Source organism: Alternaria postmessia (assembly GCF_024291825.1).
Source record: "Alternaria postmessia strain BMP 2775 chromosome Unknown scaffold_131, whole genome shotgun sequence".
In the NCBI taxonomy this organism is placed as follows: Eukaryota; Fungi; Ascomycota; class Dothideomycetes; order Pleosporales; family Pleosporaceae; genus Alternaria; species Alternaria postmessia.
The window spans coordinates 45,896-63,736 of NW_026260204.1; the positions used below are offsets into that span (position 1 = coordinate 45,896).

General features: G+C 50.6%; 8 protein-coding genes across 8 annotated transcripts; 3 read left to right on the forward strand and 5 right to left on the reverse strand.

Annotated features, from left to right (window-relative positions):
* Nucleotides 1-129: 129 nt before the first annotated feature.
* J4E82_010540 (uncharacterized protein) lies at nucleotides 130-1,511 on the reverse strand (the record flags this gene model as incomplete). The annotated part of the gene is made up of 3 exons (XM_051736752.1): nucleotides 130-512; nucleotides 575-1,091; nucleotides 1,158-1,511. 3 exons carry the CDS (start codon nucleotides 1,509-1,511, stop codon nucleotides 130-132), a joined length of 1,254 nt encoding a protein of 417 aa, XP_051583502.1.
* A 1,895-nt stretch (nucleotides 1,512-3,406) lies between these two features.
* J4E82_010541 (uncharacterized protein) lies at nucleotides 3,407-4,036 on the reverse strand (the record flags this gene model as incomplete). The annotated part of the gene is made up of 1 exon (XM_051736753.1): nucleotides 3,407-4,036. One exon carries the CDS (start codon nucleotides 4,034-4,036, stop codon nucleotides 3,407-3,409), a length of 630 nt encoding a protein of 209 aa, XP_051583503.1.
* Nucleotides 4,037-4,638: 602 nt separating this feature from the next.
* On the forward strand, nucleotides 4,639-5,466 carry J4E82_010542 (uncharacterized protein; the record flags this gene model as incomplete). Its single annotated transcript, XM_051736754.1, has 3 exons — nucleotides 4,639-4,974; nucleotides 5,081-5,248; nucleotides 5,332-5,466. The coding sequence occupies 3 exons, from the start codon at nucleotides 4,639-4,641 to the stop codon at nucleotides 5,464-5,466; spliced, it is 639 nt and encodes a 212-aa protein (XP_051583504.1).
* A 1,311-nt stretch (nucleotides 5,467-6,777) lies between these two features.
* On the forward strand, nucleotides 6,778-7,474 carry J4E82_010543 (uncharacterized protein; the record flags this gene model as incomplete). Its single annotated transcript, XM_051736755.1, has 2 exons — nucleotides 6,778-6,986; nucleotides 7,045-7,474. The coding sequence occupies 2 exons, from the start codon at nucleotides 6,778-6,780 to the stop codon at nucleotides 7,472-7,474; spliced, it is 639 nt and encodes a 212-aa protein (XP_051583505.1).
* A 462-nt stretch (nucleotides 7,475-7,936) lies between these two features.
* Nucleotides 7,937-10,466, reverse strand: J4E82_010544 (uncharacterized protein; the record flags this gene model as incomplete). Its single annotated transcript, XM_051736756.1, has 3 exons — nucleotides 7,937-8,804; nucleotides 9,071-9,443; nucleotides 9,716-10,466. The coding sequence occupies 3 exons, from the start codon at nucleotides 10,464-10,466 to the stop codon at nucleotides 7,937-7,939; spliced, it is 1,992 nt and encodes a 663-aa protein (XP_051583506.1).
* Nucleotides 10,467-12,213: 1,747 nt separating this feature from the next.
* J4E82_010545 (uncharacterized protein) lies at nucleotides 12,214-15,561 on the reverse strand (the record flags this gene model as incomplete). The annotated part of the gene is made up of 2 exons (XM_051736757.1): nucleotides 12,214-12,764; nucleotides 12,816-15,561. 2 exons carry the CDS (start codon nucleotides 15,559-15,561, stop codon nucleotides 12,214-12,216), a joined length of 3,297 nt encoding a protein of 1,098 aa, XP_051583507.1.
* A 618-nt stretch (nucleotides 15,562-16,179) lies between these two features.
* On the forward strand, nucleotides 16,180-16,666 carry J4E82_010546 (uncharacterized protein; the record flags this gene model as incomplete). The annotated part of the gene is made up of 2 exons (XM_051736758.1): nucleotides 16,180-16,368; nucleotides 16,421-16,666. The coding sequence occupies 2 exons, from the start codon at nucleotides 16,180-16,182 to the stop codon at nucleotides 16,664-16,666; spliced, it is 435 nt and encodes a 144-aa protein (XP_051583508.1).
* Nucleotides 16,667-16,752: 86 nt separating this feature from the next.
* Nucleotides 16,753-17,649, reverse strand: J4E82_010547 (uncharacterized protein; the record flags this gene model as incomplete). The annotated part of the gene is made up of 3 exons (XM_051736759.1): nucleotides 16,753-17,142; nucleotides 17,190-17,549; nucleotides 17,599-17,649. The coding sequence occupies 3 exons, from the start codon at nucleotides 17,647-17,649 to the stop codon at nucleotides 16,753-16,755; spliced, it is 801 nt and encodes a 266-aa protein (XP_051583509.1).
* Between the last annotated feature and the right edge of the window lie 192 nt (nucleotides 17,650-17,841).

A 17,841-nucleotide genomic window follows, 5' to 3' on the forward strand; every position in this document is an offset into this window, starting at 1 on the left:
AATAAAAATTGGTCTGACATCTAACACTGAAGCGTCACCTTCTTCCACCAGGAGCAGTCCAAGTCTAGTGCTTGAATCCTATGCATCACTTTAGCCTCAAACTCTGTACGGATGATATGTATATCCAACTTACACAAATGTCTCAAAGGGCACTCCCCTTATCTTCTCAATCCCATCTTCATCAATTTCCCAAGGATCTGGCTGGAAACTTACATCTGCCCACGATAAGAAGAGCTCCCTCCAATAACATGCTTCTGCAGTAGGTGTGAGATATCTATCCCGAAACGTTGCTAGACTATTCTTTACAATAGTTTTCGCACGCTCTGGATTCTGCAAGAGCTCTTGTACTTTTGCTTCGAGGTCGGAGAAATCGCGCTCTACTTCTACAACGTTTTGGTTCGGTCCGGTGGGAATATAGAGGTGCGAATGAGGCTCAATCCATTCAGCTTTATGTGTTATCATGATCGACGCGCAGTTGAGAAGGTATTTCCCTCTGCCCGAGTAGCTGCGTCCTGCGATATTGTCGAGATATTTAGTTATGATCATGCTATGCAGCGAGAAAAGGTTGCCTTACCTTCAGTGTGCACAAGGAACTGGTAGTTGCAGTGGTCCACAATCGGCAACGCAGCACTTCCCGCTGTCACATCCGTCCTACTCTTCCAGATCACTTGATCTACATCTGCCCATGACTTCCCTCTTGTAACTCTCATTAACGCACCTCTTACTTCCTTGTTTGTCTTGACAGCTCCTCGCCAGAGTACCTTTGGTACTTTCTTCTCCCATTCTACCTCGCTGCTCTGCATATCACTGCGTATCTGCTGATATTCACCAACCAGATCGAGCGGCCATGACCAGTAGCCAAAGTCTGGCATCACCCACATCTCCTTGTCAAGAGAGACATGTCGTGAAAAGGCCCAAAGAGTATGGTGTGAGTGAGATTCGTCGGCTATGTCGTTTACGTGGAAGGAGAATTCTATCGGCGGAAGGGGAAAGGGTGAGGAAGTTAGGGCACGGTTGATTTGGTGCAAAGTAGCGAGAAGGCGGGGTCGTTGGTAGCCTTTTCCGTCAAATTTTGAGTCAATAATGTAGAGCTGAAGACACCATGATTAGCTTCCGTATCTTGGTCATGAACCAATAAAACGAGGAATAAAGTTCACCTTGTGGTTGTATATCATAACCCGCACTGCCCCAGATGCCTTCCAAGACAAATCAATATCCGCAGTGCTGACGTTTCCCAAGTCTCTTCGTACCGCAACCGAACGATCCAGTTCGTCAAAAAGACCAGGAAATTCGGTGCGGCATTCCGTGTGTGTGAGCCCATAGTTTGAACCTGGTGCTGACAACGGTGGGTATTGAGTCTTTGGGTTGCGGAGAGCTCCTGGTGCCGTTGACGTTACCGGGTTTGTGGCGCTAGGTAGGGGATTCTGGAGAGGCCTCGATGTTCGTGTGAGTGGATGGGAATCGCTGGCTTGAAGACGATAACGAAGAACGGCTTCTGTTGCGATTATCATAAGAAGGCAGAACACAACGAAAAACCAGAAGAGAAATTGGCGAAGACTGCATGTTCTCGTCATGGCGTATGATGTCAACTCTGAACCTTGGACAGGAAAAGGAATGTATCTTGCAGTTTTAGATGTGCGTAATGGCGGAAACCACAGCGAGTCCAAGTAAGAAACAAGACCCAAGGCATGAAAGCAGGGCTAAAACAATGCAAAGTTTGACGGTGGTATTTGAAGCGGTACTGCAAATGCAAAGAGAGCAAGATCAGGTGGTGCGACGGTAACCATTGAGGCGCAGTGCTGAGTGCTGTGTTTCCCTTTCACAAATAGTCCATCCAAGGTAATCAGCCAATCAGAGCTATGTGTGCACAGGGCGAAAGCTAATCCTTCCAGGCTGAGGACAGGTCCAGGTGTGGTCCCTAGCCGCATAGACACGGGGCGACACAGTTGTCTGAGAGTTTTAGGGGTATATACCCCAAGCGTATCGATACTGTAGTCGGGATTGCGGATCACTGGTGTGGATCTCGCACCTTCTTTTCGCAACCAGATATCATCAACCACGTCCTGTTACCGCTCATAGCGCAAACGAACAACGCGTATGTCTGCCCTCAGTATGCGCAGTCTCCGCGGCGCAGCAAAGGTCAAACTTCGGTCTACGAGAGCTTTGCAAGCGAAATACGCCCGTAGACCTGCGTACAAGACCCGCGTACAAGACCCGCGTAGTCGAAGATTTAGGCCTCCACAACAGCTGCCAGCAACGACCGCACGCGGTGTAAGCGGTAAGTCCATTGGGCAGGCACGCATACAAGCAGCTTACGACAAAGACGAGTGGAAAGGATAAATACAAAAGGTGTAAGCATTAGAAAGTAGAAAAGGAACAACGGAACTGAGCTAGCGCGGGTCGATCCCGAGGTCTTAGCCTCTCAGACAGCAACCTTAATTTGACGAGATGTTGCGGTCACGCGGGAATGCTTGAACGCACTACACTAGACGATCATGTTTCTTGTAGTCTCAGGAGCGAGTTAATCTGGGTCGCGCTCACAGGCGTGATTATTTTCATCCTTGTCAAGCAGCTTTGTCGCGTCATGAGGGCTTTCGTGGAGAGACAACTATGATGTCAGCCTCCTAAACTTCCCGGGAAAAGCGTACGTCGTTCTACCATCTATTAACCGAATATGTACGCCAAAATGACAAGTCGATGAGTGATGACTCACTCGATACATATAACTTGTTGTTCTACTGATTGGTATCCTCGTAGTGGTAGTTTTCTCGCGCGTTCTTCGCGTCTTGCTCCCGATTTCCGTTGACAGAGCACGTACAGTCATCTAGGCCAGCCCGTACACAGTCCAGACATGGTGTCTCGCACCAGGTTGCGCGCCTATCAACAAGTCGAAGATAGTTATGGTCTCAGCATTCCTTGGGTGCTCATTGAATTCTACCCTGCAGACTCTCCAACGGCCGATACAGAGCAACACAAGAAGCGTCGTGGATAACATCTACGCAAGCGCTCCATCTACCATTATGGATACGCAACCGGGATTTGAGGTGCCGCCCTTGAATCTTTCAAATCATTGTGGTACATCAAGACCGTCTTGACTGAGGGCCTCGCCACGACCCTTAATAACCTATTCGATTATTGAAGCAACTGGCGGTTGAAGCTAGCCAATGTATTCTACGTCTCGAAGATTATAACCGGTGCCGTTTCCAGTGCGCTGTTAATCGCAAGAGAGAGGAAGAGACGACGAAGAAAGCGCAGAGGTAGAGAAGAAGAATGATGACACGGATGGTGAGACTCAACTGTCAGAGTACCATGGTGGTGGTCATCTCACTTGGATGAATACAAGATGCTATGGCGGGGCTATAGATAATGGGTCATGGTACTCACGCACCAGCTCACGCATCTTCAATCACAGTTTCATCTCCTCCCATTCTCCACCTTGCGGGAAACCGAGGTGGAACCTTCCGCACTTGGCAAAACTCAATACTGCTTCTTCGGCCATGGTAAAATCTGTGACCTTGCCCCCAACCTCTTCGCTGGCATCCAAGAAATGTGCGTGGATCCTCGGTCCACTGATAGCTTTCATCCAAGCTGGTACCACGAATCCAAATATAGTGCCATCGATCGCACTCCTGCTGGGTCCATTTTCGAAATCTATCGAATCGAAACGACCAGCGATCTTGAAGGGCATGAGAGTATTGACACCCTTTGCGGGACCTACATCGTCAGACGAGACGAGGTCGTCGAAGCCTTCGAGTGATATAGACGGAATCTTTAGGCGAAAACTTGGTTGGTAAACTGTGACCAATGCAAGAGGAAGGCGTGCGTTCATGGGCGCCGAGTTTGCTTTGCCATCTTTGGTGAGCGCATATGCTTGTCGGTCTTTCAGAATCATGAGGCTTCCATCTTCATAGACACCAATGCCATCGGTGCCATGAGAAGTCAAGTCTGCGGTCCGTGGTTGGCCTTGATTGAAGCCAGCGTTGAGGGCTGAGTATGTGGAGAACTGGAAGATGTCGTTTGGTATGGAACCGACCATATTGGGAAGTGATGAGAAATCTGTGATCTGTGTTTAATCTGATATCGTCTCGAATGTGCTGGAGCTGGAGGTTGGGTTTAGGGTCCGGGGTTAGCGGAGAGCCGATCTCCGACTCGGCTATCAGCGTGTGGGCGTCATTCCTAGAGAATGTCTGGACACTCGTGGACGCCCTGTCCTATTGTATAGGTATGGCGGTTTAGACTTACCGCTTAGCCTATCCATAATAGAACCGCGCCATGGGAATTAGCTGTCAACCAACGCTAAGCGTCTAGCGTTCCCGTTGCGTGTTGCAATCTGAGGCACTCTTCTTAATCTACATGTAGTGCATTTTTCTCTTTGTAGCCTGACGAATTGTAGTTACAGGATTGATATGCGACCAAAAAGGCCTTCGGAGCCTAATTCGAAGCGGCTCCTTGGATGATTCATTGGAGTCGATGTTCATGGAAGATTGGAGGTGAAGGGAAGGCGGATCGGTTTGGCCAATAACACATGCGCTTATGTAAGTAAATCTAGCGCGAACCCTCGGAAGCTCAACTTCAGTATCCAAGCGGTATCTTTCCTAAGCAATTGCGCAGCCCGTCTGCACCAACACCTCGCCCGATATGCTCCCAGTCGCCCTTCGCGCCCTGCGCTCCCGCGGTGCAGCGGCTAGCTCCCGCTCCTTCGCCCGCTACACGTCGACAGCAACGACCAGCAACCAGGTCCCCGCCAACGACCCCGTCAAGCGCGATGCAAAGCCGAATGTCTCCGAGACCAATGCGCTACCCACCTCTTCCGAGGGCTCTTTTGACAAAGTCCTGCAGGAGTCTCCGGAGGAGGCCGAGAAGATGAGGGTTACACAGGCGCCAAACTACAAGGGCATCTGGTCGCGGAGTCAGAATCCCAGGGAGGTCGCCATGAGCGGGCCTAGGTTCGAGCAGAGCATTATGGAGGACCAGGTATGTCCTGTCAATCCGCCCATTTGAACACGACCGGAGGATCGGCGTGGAGCAGTCAAGTCGACACACTGCAGCGAGAGAGCACCTACTGACACAGCTTGTTTAGCCTCGACCATATGCCGCCATCGAGCTCATCCACAAGCAGCCTGTTCGCTGGACCCACGACCGCACAGTGTCTTGCGACGGAGGTGGTGGACCTCTCGGACACCCAAGAATCTTCATCAACGTAGACAAGCCCCAGATCTGCTGGTGCACATACTGCGGACTGCCATTTGTAAGTTTCTTCTCCAACTATGTGTGCTTGAACTCTCAGTGCTCGCGTAGTCTACGAGTGGACAATTGCTGACATTTTTGCAGGCACATGAGAAACACCGACCGCTCCTTGAAGCCACTCCCGAGCACGAGCTATCATACCCGCTTGGGCCCAAAGGTGATGCTGCAGAAGTCAGCGAGACGCAACAGGTGACGGATGAGCCGCTCGCGCAGCGATAGAGTACTGTAATCATAAGAGCGCTCGGAGATGGTGTACATATACAGTGCAATGGAGAATTTTCAATCTGTCATCTATCGTGTTAGAACTGTGGTCTTGCCCAGTCGCTGGAACATCATGCGATATGGTGTTCGAGCTCATAGAGACTCGGGAGACCTTCTGCGCCTCGCTGCTTCAGCACGGGAAATGGGTGCAGGGCTCGATCCGATTGAATGAATTGAGTCGAGCAATCATACATTGCACATCATTGTCTGTCAATGCGAACCCCTTCAGACCCGAGCTAGGAACTCCACAAGAAGATTGACCAATGTTGATGATGCGCGTCCCTGGTGCCCAGTCCTCATCTAGCTTATTTAGTGTTGAATGTGTTAAATTGAGACAATGTTGTGACCACGTGAAAGGCAATCCTTATGATCTTCCTACTCTCCTTTGTTCCTTTGTTATGAGGTATTGTTGTATAATTGCTTGTCATAGTCAACACGGAATCGCCAACTAAGTTGAATTACTTGAGTTCGCTTGCTTGCTCTCACAGGTCTGCTAGGCAGTCTTCCGAGATTGTGCTGCGAAACGCAATGCGCAAAGCCGGAGAGTGCTGGTAGTCGATCTTCGCTGTACAAAAGACCTATGACATTACAGCATATCTCATTCGAGTCGGGAGGAACTATATTGGATTTTCCTTCGGTGAAGTGATTAGTCAGTGGCTTTCGGGACTCGAGAATATGAGTGACATCGTAAAGCGTAGCTTCATTTAAAGATGGCCTTCGCAGATCACTATAGTAGCGTCCGATGATTTTGACATCTAACACTGTATTTTGTTTCTTCTTCCGTTTCCTGTGCAGCCAACAATAACTTCCAGGACACACGCTGCAAGCTTGGAGAGCTTCAAAACAAGGCCCCAGTTTTGACTTGCGCGTAGCTATGCACGTCAACTCATATTTGCATACATCGAGCACGTGCTCAGTCCTGCTATCATTACAGCAAGAAATACATGAACCGCTCCTCAGAGGTAATTGAGTCCTAATGTAATAGTGACTGAGAAGAACAGGGGAAGTTGAAGCAGGCCGAGGGATTTCGATGATGGCTGGTCCAGCTCTTTCTATTGACAGGCCCACATTGCCGTAGCCCTAAACATCAATGCCACTTCTGATCCTGAGGAAGAGCACATTGTTCGCAAGAAATATTAGTGAAAGTAAAGAACGCACATGCCATGTAGCTTGCCATGTACTAACCCCACCAAGACATATCACCCTCTGACGTCACAGCACCCCACATAATCCGGCGACAATCGACTCTCTAAACCTTAGTTCAATTCAATGCCGCAGCCACACTCGACAACCTCGCATCTGACAACGTTTTTGATCGTATTCATCTTCGTAATCGCCCTATTCCCAGGACTCTTTGTCGGTATATTCTGGGCGCCCTACAACAGTCTCGCAAACTACCTTGTACCGACGCCACAACCGCGCAAAAGCATAGTCTGCACAAGTCCGAATATCTGTGCTTCACCACCAATCATGTCTTGGTATTTTTATATTCCCCTATCGTTCCCCAGACGTGATTCCGTTGCTAAAACCTCCCAGGTCACAGAAATCTCTCACCCTTCCCAGCCGATCGCGCGGCTCTTATCTCATAACCGACCACATCCTGAAAGAAGTCCCCGAGATTAAGAACTACAAGACCGGCCTACTCAACCTCTTCGTTCAACACACTTCCTGCGCGCTATCTCTGAATGAGAACTACGATTCGGATGTGCGCGCGGATATGAGCACGGCGTTGGATCGCATTGTGCCAGAAGACAAGAAGGGACAGGGACTGTACCTACATGATGCAGAGGGTAGTGACGATATGCCTGCGCATGTGAAGTCTGCATTGATTGGCGCGAGCGTTACAATTCCTATCACAAATGGAAGATTGAATACCGGCACATGGCAAGGCATCTGGTACCTCGAGTTCAGGGACTCGAAGCACACACGGAAGGTTGTTGCGACGATTCAGGGTGAAAAGATGTGAGCTGGAGAGTTTGGAAATCAGGAAATCTGCGAGTGATGTTGAGTCTATGCAGAACCACGGATGTCTGCATTATGCATCACGGCGTGTTAAATGTATAACCAAGAGGCTATAACATTCGAGTAGGGGTGTAGAAGTGCTGCCCCAAGAGATTAAGCAAGATACTTTGATACCGTGGTTTATCGTCCAATAGCAGCTAAATTGCCGCCTCTGCAAGTCGCCAAGGAAACACCTGTAATAACGCCTGTTCTGCATGATCCTAGTCCCTACGTCGTAATGGACTGTTCATCCTTGAGTCGTCGGCCTGTATATACATGAACAAGATCATGAAAACAGTAGATCCTGTTGTCCCAGTTTCTCCCCGCTGTGATCGCTACCGTATCTCATTTCATTCTGTGTCGTCTCTGTTGTCAATCCTCCAGTGCTGTTGTTGAGAGCGTCGCTAGCTGGCCATTGACTTTTCAATCACGCGCGATGAAATACAAGGAAGCCGATATCAGCATCCATCATCCACCGACCGGGATGGCACTCGTTCTCGATCTGGTAGTAGGACCTGAGATGCCACTCTCCGTTGACTTCGCGACACCAGAAGGGATCGTCGTCGCGTGCATCGGCTGGCCTGATCTTGCGCGGATCGTACGAGCCACGCTCAGTCGCAATCCTCCGACTCTCCATTTGGATGTCCTCGCGTGTGGGGCCTTGCTGCGCGTGACTGTGGACGTATGCTGGTCTCGTCTCCCTGACCGTTTGTGTGACGGGTGTTGAATAGTTTTGAGCCTGGCTATTCGTCACGTGGTAGGTAGTGGTAGTGGTAGTGGTAGTCGGTCCGGGTGGGTAGACGTGCGCTGTGTAGCCATAAGTGGGTACTGTATTGTAGTAGGTCCTCTGGTAGGGGCAATAGAAGTTAGCAAGTGGGTACAGCGAACCATACAAGTTGTAGTTGTAGTAGCCATAGACACCTCCGTAGGAAGGATAGGAGTAATTCGGGGGATAGTAGTTGGTGGCGTAAGTTTGAGGGTACAGGGGACGGGCGTTGTATACCGCAGGTTGGTAAGCACCTACCCCATATCCTACACCCATACCAACGCCAACGCCTCCAAACCCACCGTAGCCAAAGCCGCCTCCAACGACGCCGGTGGGTGTGGCGCCATTGGCGGCCTGGCCGGCATAGGTGAGGAGGCCACGTTGTCCGTATCGGGGATTATAGATGTACTGGTGGCGGGGCTTTGGGTATGCTTCCATTATGATGATTGATAGCCAGTCTTTGCGAATATCTGGTGGTGATTGCAATATTGCAAGTTTGATGGGTAGGTGTGAATGCCAGAATGGGGTACTGCGAGAGAAGAGACAAGGTAAAGGTCGAAGTCAGACACAACAAGATCGAGCACAAGAAGTGGTTGCGGCAATTGAGACTGAAGCCAAGTCACGACTTAGGGTGTCATGCGAGCCAATGATAGCGGGGTAAGGCAGCGGTGTGGTAAAGGGAAGGCGCAAGGCAGCGCGATCGGAGCAAAGAGAAAAGGTGAACAACTTACTATCGCTGAATTGACCGCCAAAACATCGCGGGTCCCGACATGATATCCAGTACCATTTGCATACCCAGACGAGTAGCCAGGGTAGCCACCTCCAGCAAGACCTCGAGGGACCATGGTTTGAGAGTACCGGCCTGGAACGCTGCGTGAATATCCCCCAGGCACGACACCCAGCGGATATCCGCCGCCAGACTGCGAGTACGAATTCGGACGAATGACCGCGTTACTTATGTGGCGGCCTCTAGGAGGGCCAACATAGTATCGCGAAGGATAGTATGAGCCGCCGAGACCATACTTGCGGCGTCGGGACATACCAAAGCGTGGGTGATAGTCTTCTGCGTAATAGCGTTGGCCATTGCGGACCTCGAACCTGGACTCGTAGCTGTAATCGTCATCGCTGAAACACATGTTGCTAGTTGGTGTATTGGGCTGGAAAGAGACTAGAGACGAGGAGAGCAAACAACCGCAAAGCCGACAGTGGGTGGAACAAACGGAGACACATGGTGTGGGCTAGGATTTGAGGGAAAGAGAGACTTCACCGCAAGTTGGACGAATGGCCGTGACTTTGAAATTCAACTAGAGAGTTGAGAAATGCTTACCACTTATTTGAATTTGGCAAGCTAATCGGAATGTACATAGACATGTACAATACAAACCTCTAAGGCCTGCTAAAGGTCTGATGGCAAGTAAAAGGCCGTTAAAGGTCACGTACTCTTTCCACTACTAGTCTTGGGTGCAGCGCCTCCCTTGACAGCTTCAGTGCTCTTTCCCTTCTTCCTGAACATGCCGCGAAACGCCTTCAGAAATGGGGAAACTGTCCATCTTGCAAAGGTCGGTGTAGCCCAAACGCTGAACACAATCCTTGGAATCAAGAACATCTTGACAATGGTGTAAGCAGTCGCGAACTCGACCACGAGCCTGACACCACCTTCACTGATGTTCCAAGCCTGATCCACTTTCCTCAATCTCTTTGTCTCGCTGCCAATCCCGTCATCGTCTGATGCCGACAGCAAACCGCTACCCTTCATCCATTTCCGCTGCTTGTCATCTTTCTGGATCTCGTCGACTTCACGTTCAGCCTCCAGGGCTTCGTCACTACGTATCCAGCCCTTGCGCTTGAAGTAGCGACCAAACCGCTCAACTCCCGAAGCAATCCAAGCCCCTTCGGCGAACCACGGCGGTAGCCAGTGCGTGTAATGAAAATAGCCCGCGAGCCCGAACAAGGGAATTATGGCCGTGAGTTCGTGGAGGATGAGAAATGACGTTATGTGGGTGACTGGCGCGTTGCCGAGCGCATTGGTGTACTTGTGCAGGAATCTTGGTAGGCGGCGATTGAAGCGCTCGATGCGCGACTGGGAGGAGGATGGGGGCGCGATGGGCTCTGTTGCATAGCGGCGCTGGTGTGATCTGCGCAGTAACTGTGGCAGGCGTGCAGTCGCCCGTGGAATTGTTCGTCGTAGCATGTTGCTCGTAGTCCTTCCTCCTCTTCCGCTCAACCTCCAATCCCAGGTGGCTCTCTATGCTGTGTGCTGTGTGGTGACTCCATGTTGGGGCAGCTGTCGGTACCTGCGTCAAGTATGACGAAGTTGCCGGGACGTTGACGGGCCGCCCCACCTCGATCGCGTCTACGGCTCAACCATAATCATCTATACTCCTATACATATGGACCAGTCTGCTTCACTTCAGATACGCGATCGACGATGGCAGTAGTTGGACGATTCCTTGACTCGTGTTCCATCTTTGTTAGAGCCCCCATTGTCGCGACTCTCATCGCGCCCTGAACATCAACACCTAATCAGACGCCTTACGCGACCACTGCGCCGTAAACACGCATAGCCAAACATTGAACATGTATCATAATTATCAAGCTGTGAACTTCAGCATAATTCATCCTCTTGCTTATCTTCTTTCATCTTAAGCAAAGTCACCTTCGTCTCTTCAGGAAAAGTCGTCTTGAACGCGTCAGGACCGAGTTCGCAAAACAGGCATGTTGTTGTTTTACGAAGATGAACCTGGGTCGACCGAGACTTCACAAGCATCCTTCGAATGGAGCGACTTTAACCTGATACCGAGTATCGATCCGCTCCTGCAGTACGGTTCTCACGCGTTCATACCATATCCATCCGCCATCGCGCGGGACAAAGTGCCTTCCAATAGCTGCGCTCCCCCTACAGCTGGCCATGCATCAACACCACATCTGGCAATCAACCATCCATCTTCATGGACATACTGTGGTCCTCTACTCCAGCCAGACGAAGCAACCCTCCCACCGTCCTTTCACGCCTGGGCAGATCTGACATTCTCTTCCCCTTCCACCATTATCTCCCACCTCCTTCCTCTTCTCTCCTGGCTACAAGCTTTCCTTATAGAGGCAAAAGTTCACGACTATTGGCTTACAATCCGCTGTACCGCGCCAACCCACGAATACGACAAGCCCTGTTGGCACACAGACGAGAACTTCTTCGTCTATGATTCGGAAGCACCTGGTTTGGGATTTTCACCCACTAGCAAAGAGAGGTGCTGGAAACTATGTACTACACTTCTTGGTCCAGGAACCTTATTCCTAAAGGACAACGAGACAGCACTGCGAGTAATGCGAGAGACGAAGAAGAATGAGAAGGAAAAGATAGGTCTTCATGCGTGTACATCCATACGCTGTATAGGTTGTTCAACGTATACAGAAATTGTGCGTGATTCGCTTGTAGGCTCTCTGCAGGATATGGAGGTTGAGTCTCCAGCAGTGGGAGAGGTAGCATATTTCCGGGTAGGCGGCGAAGAAGGTGCAGTGCACTCGGAACCGCGTTGTGATACTGATCGCATATTTATCAATATAATCCCAGGAACGGAAGACGACTTGCGGAGGTTGATGCAAAGGTTCGGTATGGAATACCCACGTGCATGGTGTTTTGGTATGCCAGTTGGTTTTGTGAAGAGTGACGAGGCATGCGCCTTCAATAGCGCAAGAAATTGAGTATCTGTATATTACAAAGCATAGAGTAAAACCAAATGACAAAGCGAAGGCAGCCGACTAAACGTGTTCAATACGTGTGACTCATGCATTGGTCAAGAGAATTACAACTACGCTAACACTGGAATGAAGCTGTAATCTCTCTCTTTTTTGTTTGTGTACACCCGCGTATTGCGATTCGGAGGTCTTTGCACATCTATCTCCTTTACAGCGACGCAGCCAAATCATCGGCTTGATGTCTCTCACAACTTCTCAGCAACCTCGACGAATTCCTCAAGGTTGCGTACCGGTCGCACACCGGAGCTGACTTGCATGCTTGCCTTCCACGCATGTACGTCTTCAATGAGAACAGGATGCGATGCATCCACTATGCTCTTAACATCCGCCGACGCATCGAGGGCCTGTGGAGCCGCAGGGAGACCGGAGTCCGCGACACCCAGTGCAGCCTTGGCTTCATCAAGGACCTTGTTAGCGACCTCCTTGTCCACCTTGAGGTCATCAGTAAGATGTGTGGCAACGGCATCTGGGATAGCATCCTTAGACGATACGTCTTTTATACGGGCCTGGAAAGCCTCGTCCTTAGCTGTGATCTTGTGTTCGGCAAGGATGATTTTGAGTGCAGCTGCAGCTGCAGTCTTCCTCTCATCGAGCGAAGGCTCCTTTGCTTTAGCCTGTGCTTGGAGGTGCACAGATAGCTTGGAGCGCTGAGAGGATGATGTCGAGATGTAGTGGTTGTAGAAGTCGACCATATCCTTCTTTGTGAGCTTCTCAAGAGTCGCAGCATCAACATCGGCTGTAAATTCGTTAATACTATACTAATGTCGGAGGGTTACGGTAGGCATACCTTGCAGGAAATCATAGGAATCACTATAAATATGATTCCAAAACCTGTTGTCTTCAGATGACAAATTCTTCAGTTTTGCCAGCCTCTTGTTGATCATCGCGCGTTTGTGACTTTCAAAGTCCTCGTCACTCATATCATTCAAAGTCTGCTCGAAAGTGTTTAGGAAGTTCTCGATGCGACCCTCAAGGTACCGACAATCTTTTTCACTCTGTATAAGGATACGATATCCTGACCAAATGTCGTGGAAGCTAGGGCCAGAAAACACGACGTAGCCAAGTTGCTCGATGGTACGAAGCTGATTGAAACAAGGCTCATCTGTCATCTGTCCAAGAAGTAGCAGTTTGGCGCGCATGACGCTGTCGTATCGATGGCCGGCATACAGACTGTACTCGATGCAGTGGTTGACGTTCTCAGGGTCCTTTAGTTGCTTCTCATAGATGAAGTTACTGCCGGACGGCCAGATGAGACCCCGACGCGTCGGTACTTGATTCGCTGGTAGCCTCCTGGGTTTGATGGTACGCTCTACGAGATCAGTGATCTTCAAAGCCTCCTCCTTGTAGAGATTACCGTGTGCCAAGACCTCAATCTGACACTGCGCTAGAATCTGTGGGAAAAATTGCTGGACATCTTGCGCCGTCACGTTCTCAAGTTCTGGGAGCAGTTCGTCATTCATTACACTCTTCTCACTCTTGAACTGTCGAGAGTAGGTACCGACTTGATGGAAAGGCTGTCCGTACTCCCAGTTGCGTAGAGAACGCAACATCCGGTCGTGAATAATCTTGAAACGATCTTCCGACACCTCAAGATCTCGTACTTGAAGTAAGACCTTCTCCAGTAATACATGGAGCTTGTCGTTGTAACCGCTTACAGTAATCGAAAGACCACTGATGTGGTTGGTAAAGTCGTAGACCAACCCAGAAAGGTCGGCGTCGTATGAATACTCTACCAGAGCGTCGTTCACAAGTTCGCGATACAGCGTGCATAGCAGTGTAATACGGGCTGTGACGTTGGTGATAGGCGTTCTGAAGTAAATGTGCACGTTGGCCTTGGGTACCCAGAACTGATCGTCCTTCTTCCACCAGATACGCACGTTGTCGTCATGGCGTATAAGCTTGGGCTTCTTGGTCGGCTGTTCAACATCCTTCTTCTCCACTTCCAGTCGGGTTGGAATAAACTCATTTCTATGTGGGAAATGCAACTCTGCCGGTCGGCTCTTGCTTTCGAATGCTTGTTTGATCTCGGCAAGGAAATCCTCTGGTATCTTCTCGACTTTGTGTTCTGTGCCATACCATTTCTCTTTTTGGTCCCAACCGCCTGGGAAATCTTGACTGATAATCGTCATCCTGAAGTTGTCCGGCCGGAGGTAAGACATAGCTTCGCTAATCAGCTCGGAATCAAACTTCTTGATAATTGCTGGTCCGCTTAGCAACATCTTGCGGTCGTACGGCCTCTGCATGATGCCTGCTAGACCACTTGCAGTCCTGCTTGGCGGACTCTTTTGCTTGAATCGGAACTCTACTTCACTAATCCGCATTTGCTCTTCAACTACCCACTCTTGAGGCGGCTGATCGCGCATCAGTCCGATATACTGGAAGACAAGTTTCGCAACCTCCTTGTAGTTTTTGAGGCCCTCTTCGGTCAACTTAATATTGACGGTAAACAATCCAGAGCCAGGACATAGAGTAGATCCTCCTGCCCCAAGCCCGTTCGCCCATCCTTTTGCCTTGATGAGTGCAAGAATACTGCCAGGGCCCTCATGACCGAGTAAGTGACTTAGGTATCTTGAAGGATGTGACTCGTAAAACCTCTCTTCATCACGATACGCAAATTGTAGCTCTAATGACCGGGACTCCAAAACCGGTCTGGCGAAGGTCTGTGTTAACAGTTCGTTCTCGGTATAGACAGGCATATCCCAACGATTCTGGCCAAGATCTTTGTTTGGCACTTTGGCGAAGATCTCTTCTACCCATGCCTCCAGTGTATCTAAACTCTCCCGACCTAGGACAACCAACTTCATACGGTTCGCCGAGTAATGCGTTGAATGGAACTTGATGAACTCATCGCGGATCTTTACTCCGCGTGCTATTGGTTCGTCGTGTAGAGTCTTGTAGCTTCCCGTGGAAAAGTGGTTGTAGGGATGTTCTGGATTTGCCAAGGCTTTGTTGAGCTGGTGCATCCTCCAGGTGTCGTTTTGAAGGTTCTTCTTGTTCTCTGAATCCACCGCTTTGAGCTCGCGGTCGACTGTGTCCTCCAAGAACAGGGGACTGATGAAGAATTGGCCAAAGCGATCCAGCCCTCCCCATAGCGGCGATTCGTCTTTGGACTCTGCCAGGTTTGTTTGTGATACATCTGGTGAGGCGGCTTGGCTGCTCGTAGGCGTAGAGGAAGGATATGAAAGTTCGAAGTAGTAGTTGGTCGACGTAGAGGCCGTGAAGGCATTCGAGTATCCGCCGTGGCGCGTCAGATACTGGTTGTAGGCGTTTTCCTCCGGGTACTTCTCAGTGCCCATGAATAGCAGGTGCTCTACCGCGTGCGCGATGCCTGGCATGTCCGGCGCATCGCTGAAGCTGCCCACGTTGACGTCCAGTGCCGCGCTAGCCTTGTCTGTCCCCGCCTCGTGTATCAAAAGAACCTCTAGTTGATTCGGTAGGGTGATGATTCGGTACGAGCGATCATCGAGTTGTGGCCTCTCCAGGTCTTCTATACGCTGCCGTCCTCCGACTTCTCTTCCCAACGCTTCCGTCATCTTGGCTGATTGGCTGTTGTTCCTTGGCGACGTTGCGAGGCTACGCTGTGTGGTAGCTGGCGGGACGATTGTAGCAGCCTGGCGACTACGAGGTTTATGTATGCGGCGTGGACCGTGGCGACGAGTGGCAAGCGAAGTAGAGGCTGAGCAATGTGATGACGAGACTGTGTACTGTGCAATCGACCAGGCAACCGGGAACCTGGGAACAAGTGTTCGGTGTCGTGGTACGAGCGACAGATTTCCCAGAGACTGTCGTGCGCCTAGCGATGGGAGCATCCACAAGACTTGCGGTGGAGGCCGGGAGTGGTTGGACAGAGCTTCCGGGGACCACACTTCTACCAGTGACTGCTGCCTGGTGCTATTCGATTGCGTGCTCCCGCGGGGATTTCAAGGGCGGTGAGACAGACTGGGATACTGCAGCGGGGAGGAGGGAGTTGCTGACTGAGGCTCTAAACACTAAACAATGGACAGACAGCGAATGCGGCGGACCCCCGGTGCTGTGGTAGCGATCAACGTCAGATACGGTGGGCCCTGCATTGTCGATAAGACGGCCGATCCGATCACCGCTAACTTGCTGCCAATTACCCGTCCACCGTTTCCCCTCGTCTACGTGACAACATGGTACCCAAAGCATTTCAAGCAGGTTACGCGAACACTACGGGCTTCAGAAAGGTTGTAAAGGCAACTATATACATCAAGAAGAAGGATGGCATGTCAGATGATGACTTCATCGAGTATTACAACAACAACCATGCTCAGCGAGCAGTTCCCATTCTTCAGCGCCATGGCATACTCAGCTACAGCCTTGTATAGCCACGAACAAAGCCAATTTCTTGTACCGAAGCTGAGACCGCCACAGACATATCATCTAGAGCGAGATCGCAAAGCTATACAAGACATCATGCACGGCAAAGCCAGACTTATGGATTATGACGCCATCTGCACCTTTGTCTTTCCCGACTATCTGGCCCTGGCCAAGTTCATGTACGATAAAGATGGAGCCGCGCTCAACAGCGACCATGAAAACTTCATGGACGACAGTCAAATGAAGATGATGGTCGGAGACGAGTACATGCTGATCGAAAACGGGGATAAAGTCGGATGACCGAATTGCAATCGAAGACGCAGTCTCCATGGGGTATCATTGAACCGTACCAAGTGTACAAATGCATCGCCAAGATGTCACCGCGTCTACCTCCGGCCCTTGCCTCTGCCTCTGCCTGCAAATCCACGTGGTGCCGACGAGCAGTTGGCTGCGATATGTCCTTTCTGTCCGCATTTGTAGCATTCCATGTCGGCCATGCCACTGAAGTCCCCTCTACCTGCGCCTCCTGAGCGTCGACCGCCTGATATCGATGTCAAGCCCTGCAGGTTTCCATCGTTGTTCTGTCGCTTCGGTGTTGTCAGGGCTGATTCGTCGCCTGTACTTGGGCGCATTTTCTTTGATTCGCGCCTCTCTGACGCCATCTCGCGCTTCGTCTGTCGGATAAGATCTGCCGCAGGATCTTCTGAATCATAGTCGTCCTCGGATTCCTCGGATTCTGAATTTGAGTTTTCAGTCTTAACCAAGGGTACGGAATTCTGAAGCACGTCAGCTCGATCGTTCCACCAGGTCTTTTTATACGCACATCTGCCTTCTTCTTAACTCCACCACCGAATTGCATTCTTATGGGCCTGATCTCCTCTTCCTCGTCTTCCTCATCGTCCTCCGCATCCAGCTCAGCAAATCCCGCTTGCCTAACGTTCATCGCATCTTGCCTCTTCCCTTCGAGAGGATCCTTGAAGCTCAATACCCACTTCGTCTCGCCTGCGTGCTGTGCGGCCTTGTCTAGTGCAGTCTGGCGCTTCGCTTCCTCTGCGTCCAACCCCGATTGTATGATCTCCCGGTCCGAAGTTCCTACTGCAGAACCATTCGAGAGGCGCGCTTTCTTGGCGGGCGGCCCGTCAGGCGTCGAAGGTGAAGACTTTGCGGCAGCACGCTGCATGAACTACTTGCGTTTTAGCAGATTCGTCGGATGGTACGGTAGCCTTACATACCTTCATTCCCATCAGTCCCTTGGACATGGTTTTGGGTGTGTTTCCAGACATTTTGTAGTTGGTCACAAGTCTCAACGTTGCCTGGTAGGGTTGATTAGAATTTGGTGTTGCTGTCTTCGTTGCGCGTTCGCGCAGTCGCGTTCAGCGAACTTTTGGCGCACAGACCGTGTCTCTTTCGCTATCGATAACAATGCCGATGCCGATATGACGGCATGTAGCCCTGCTGCCTTCCTCTCAACCTGT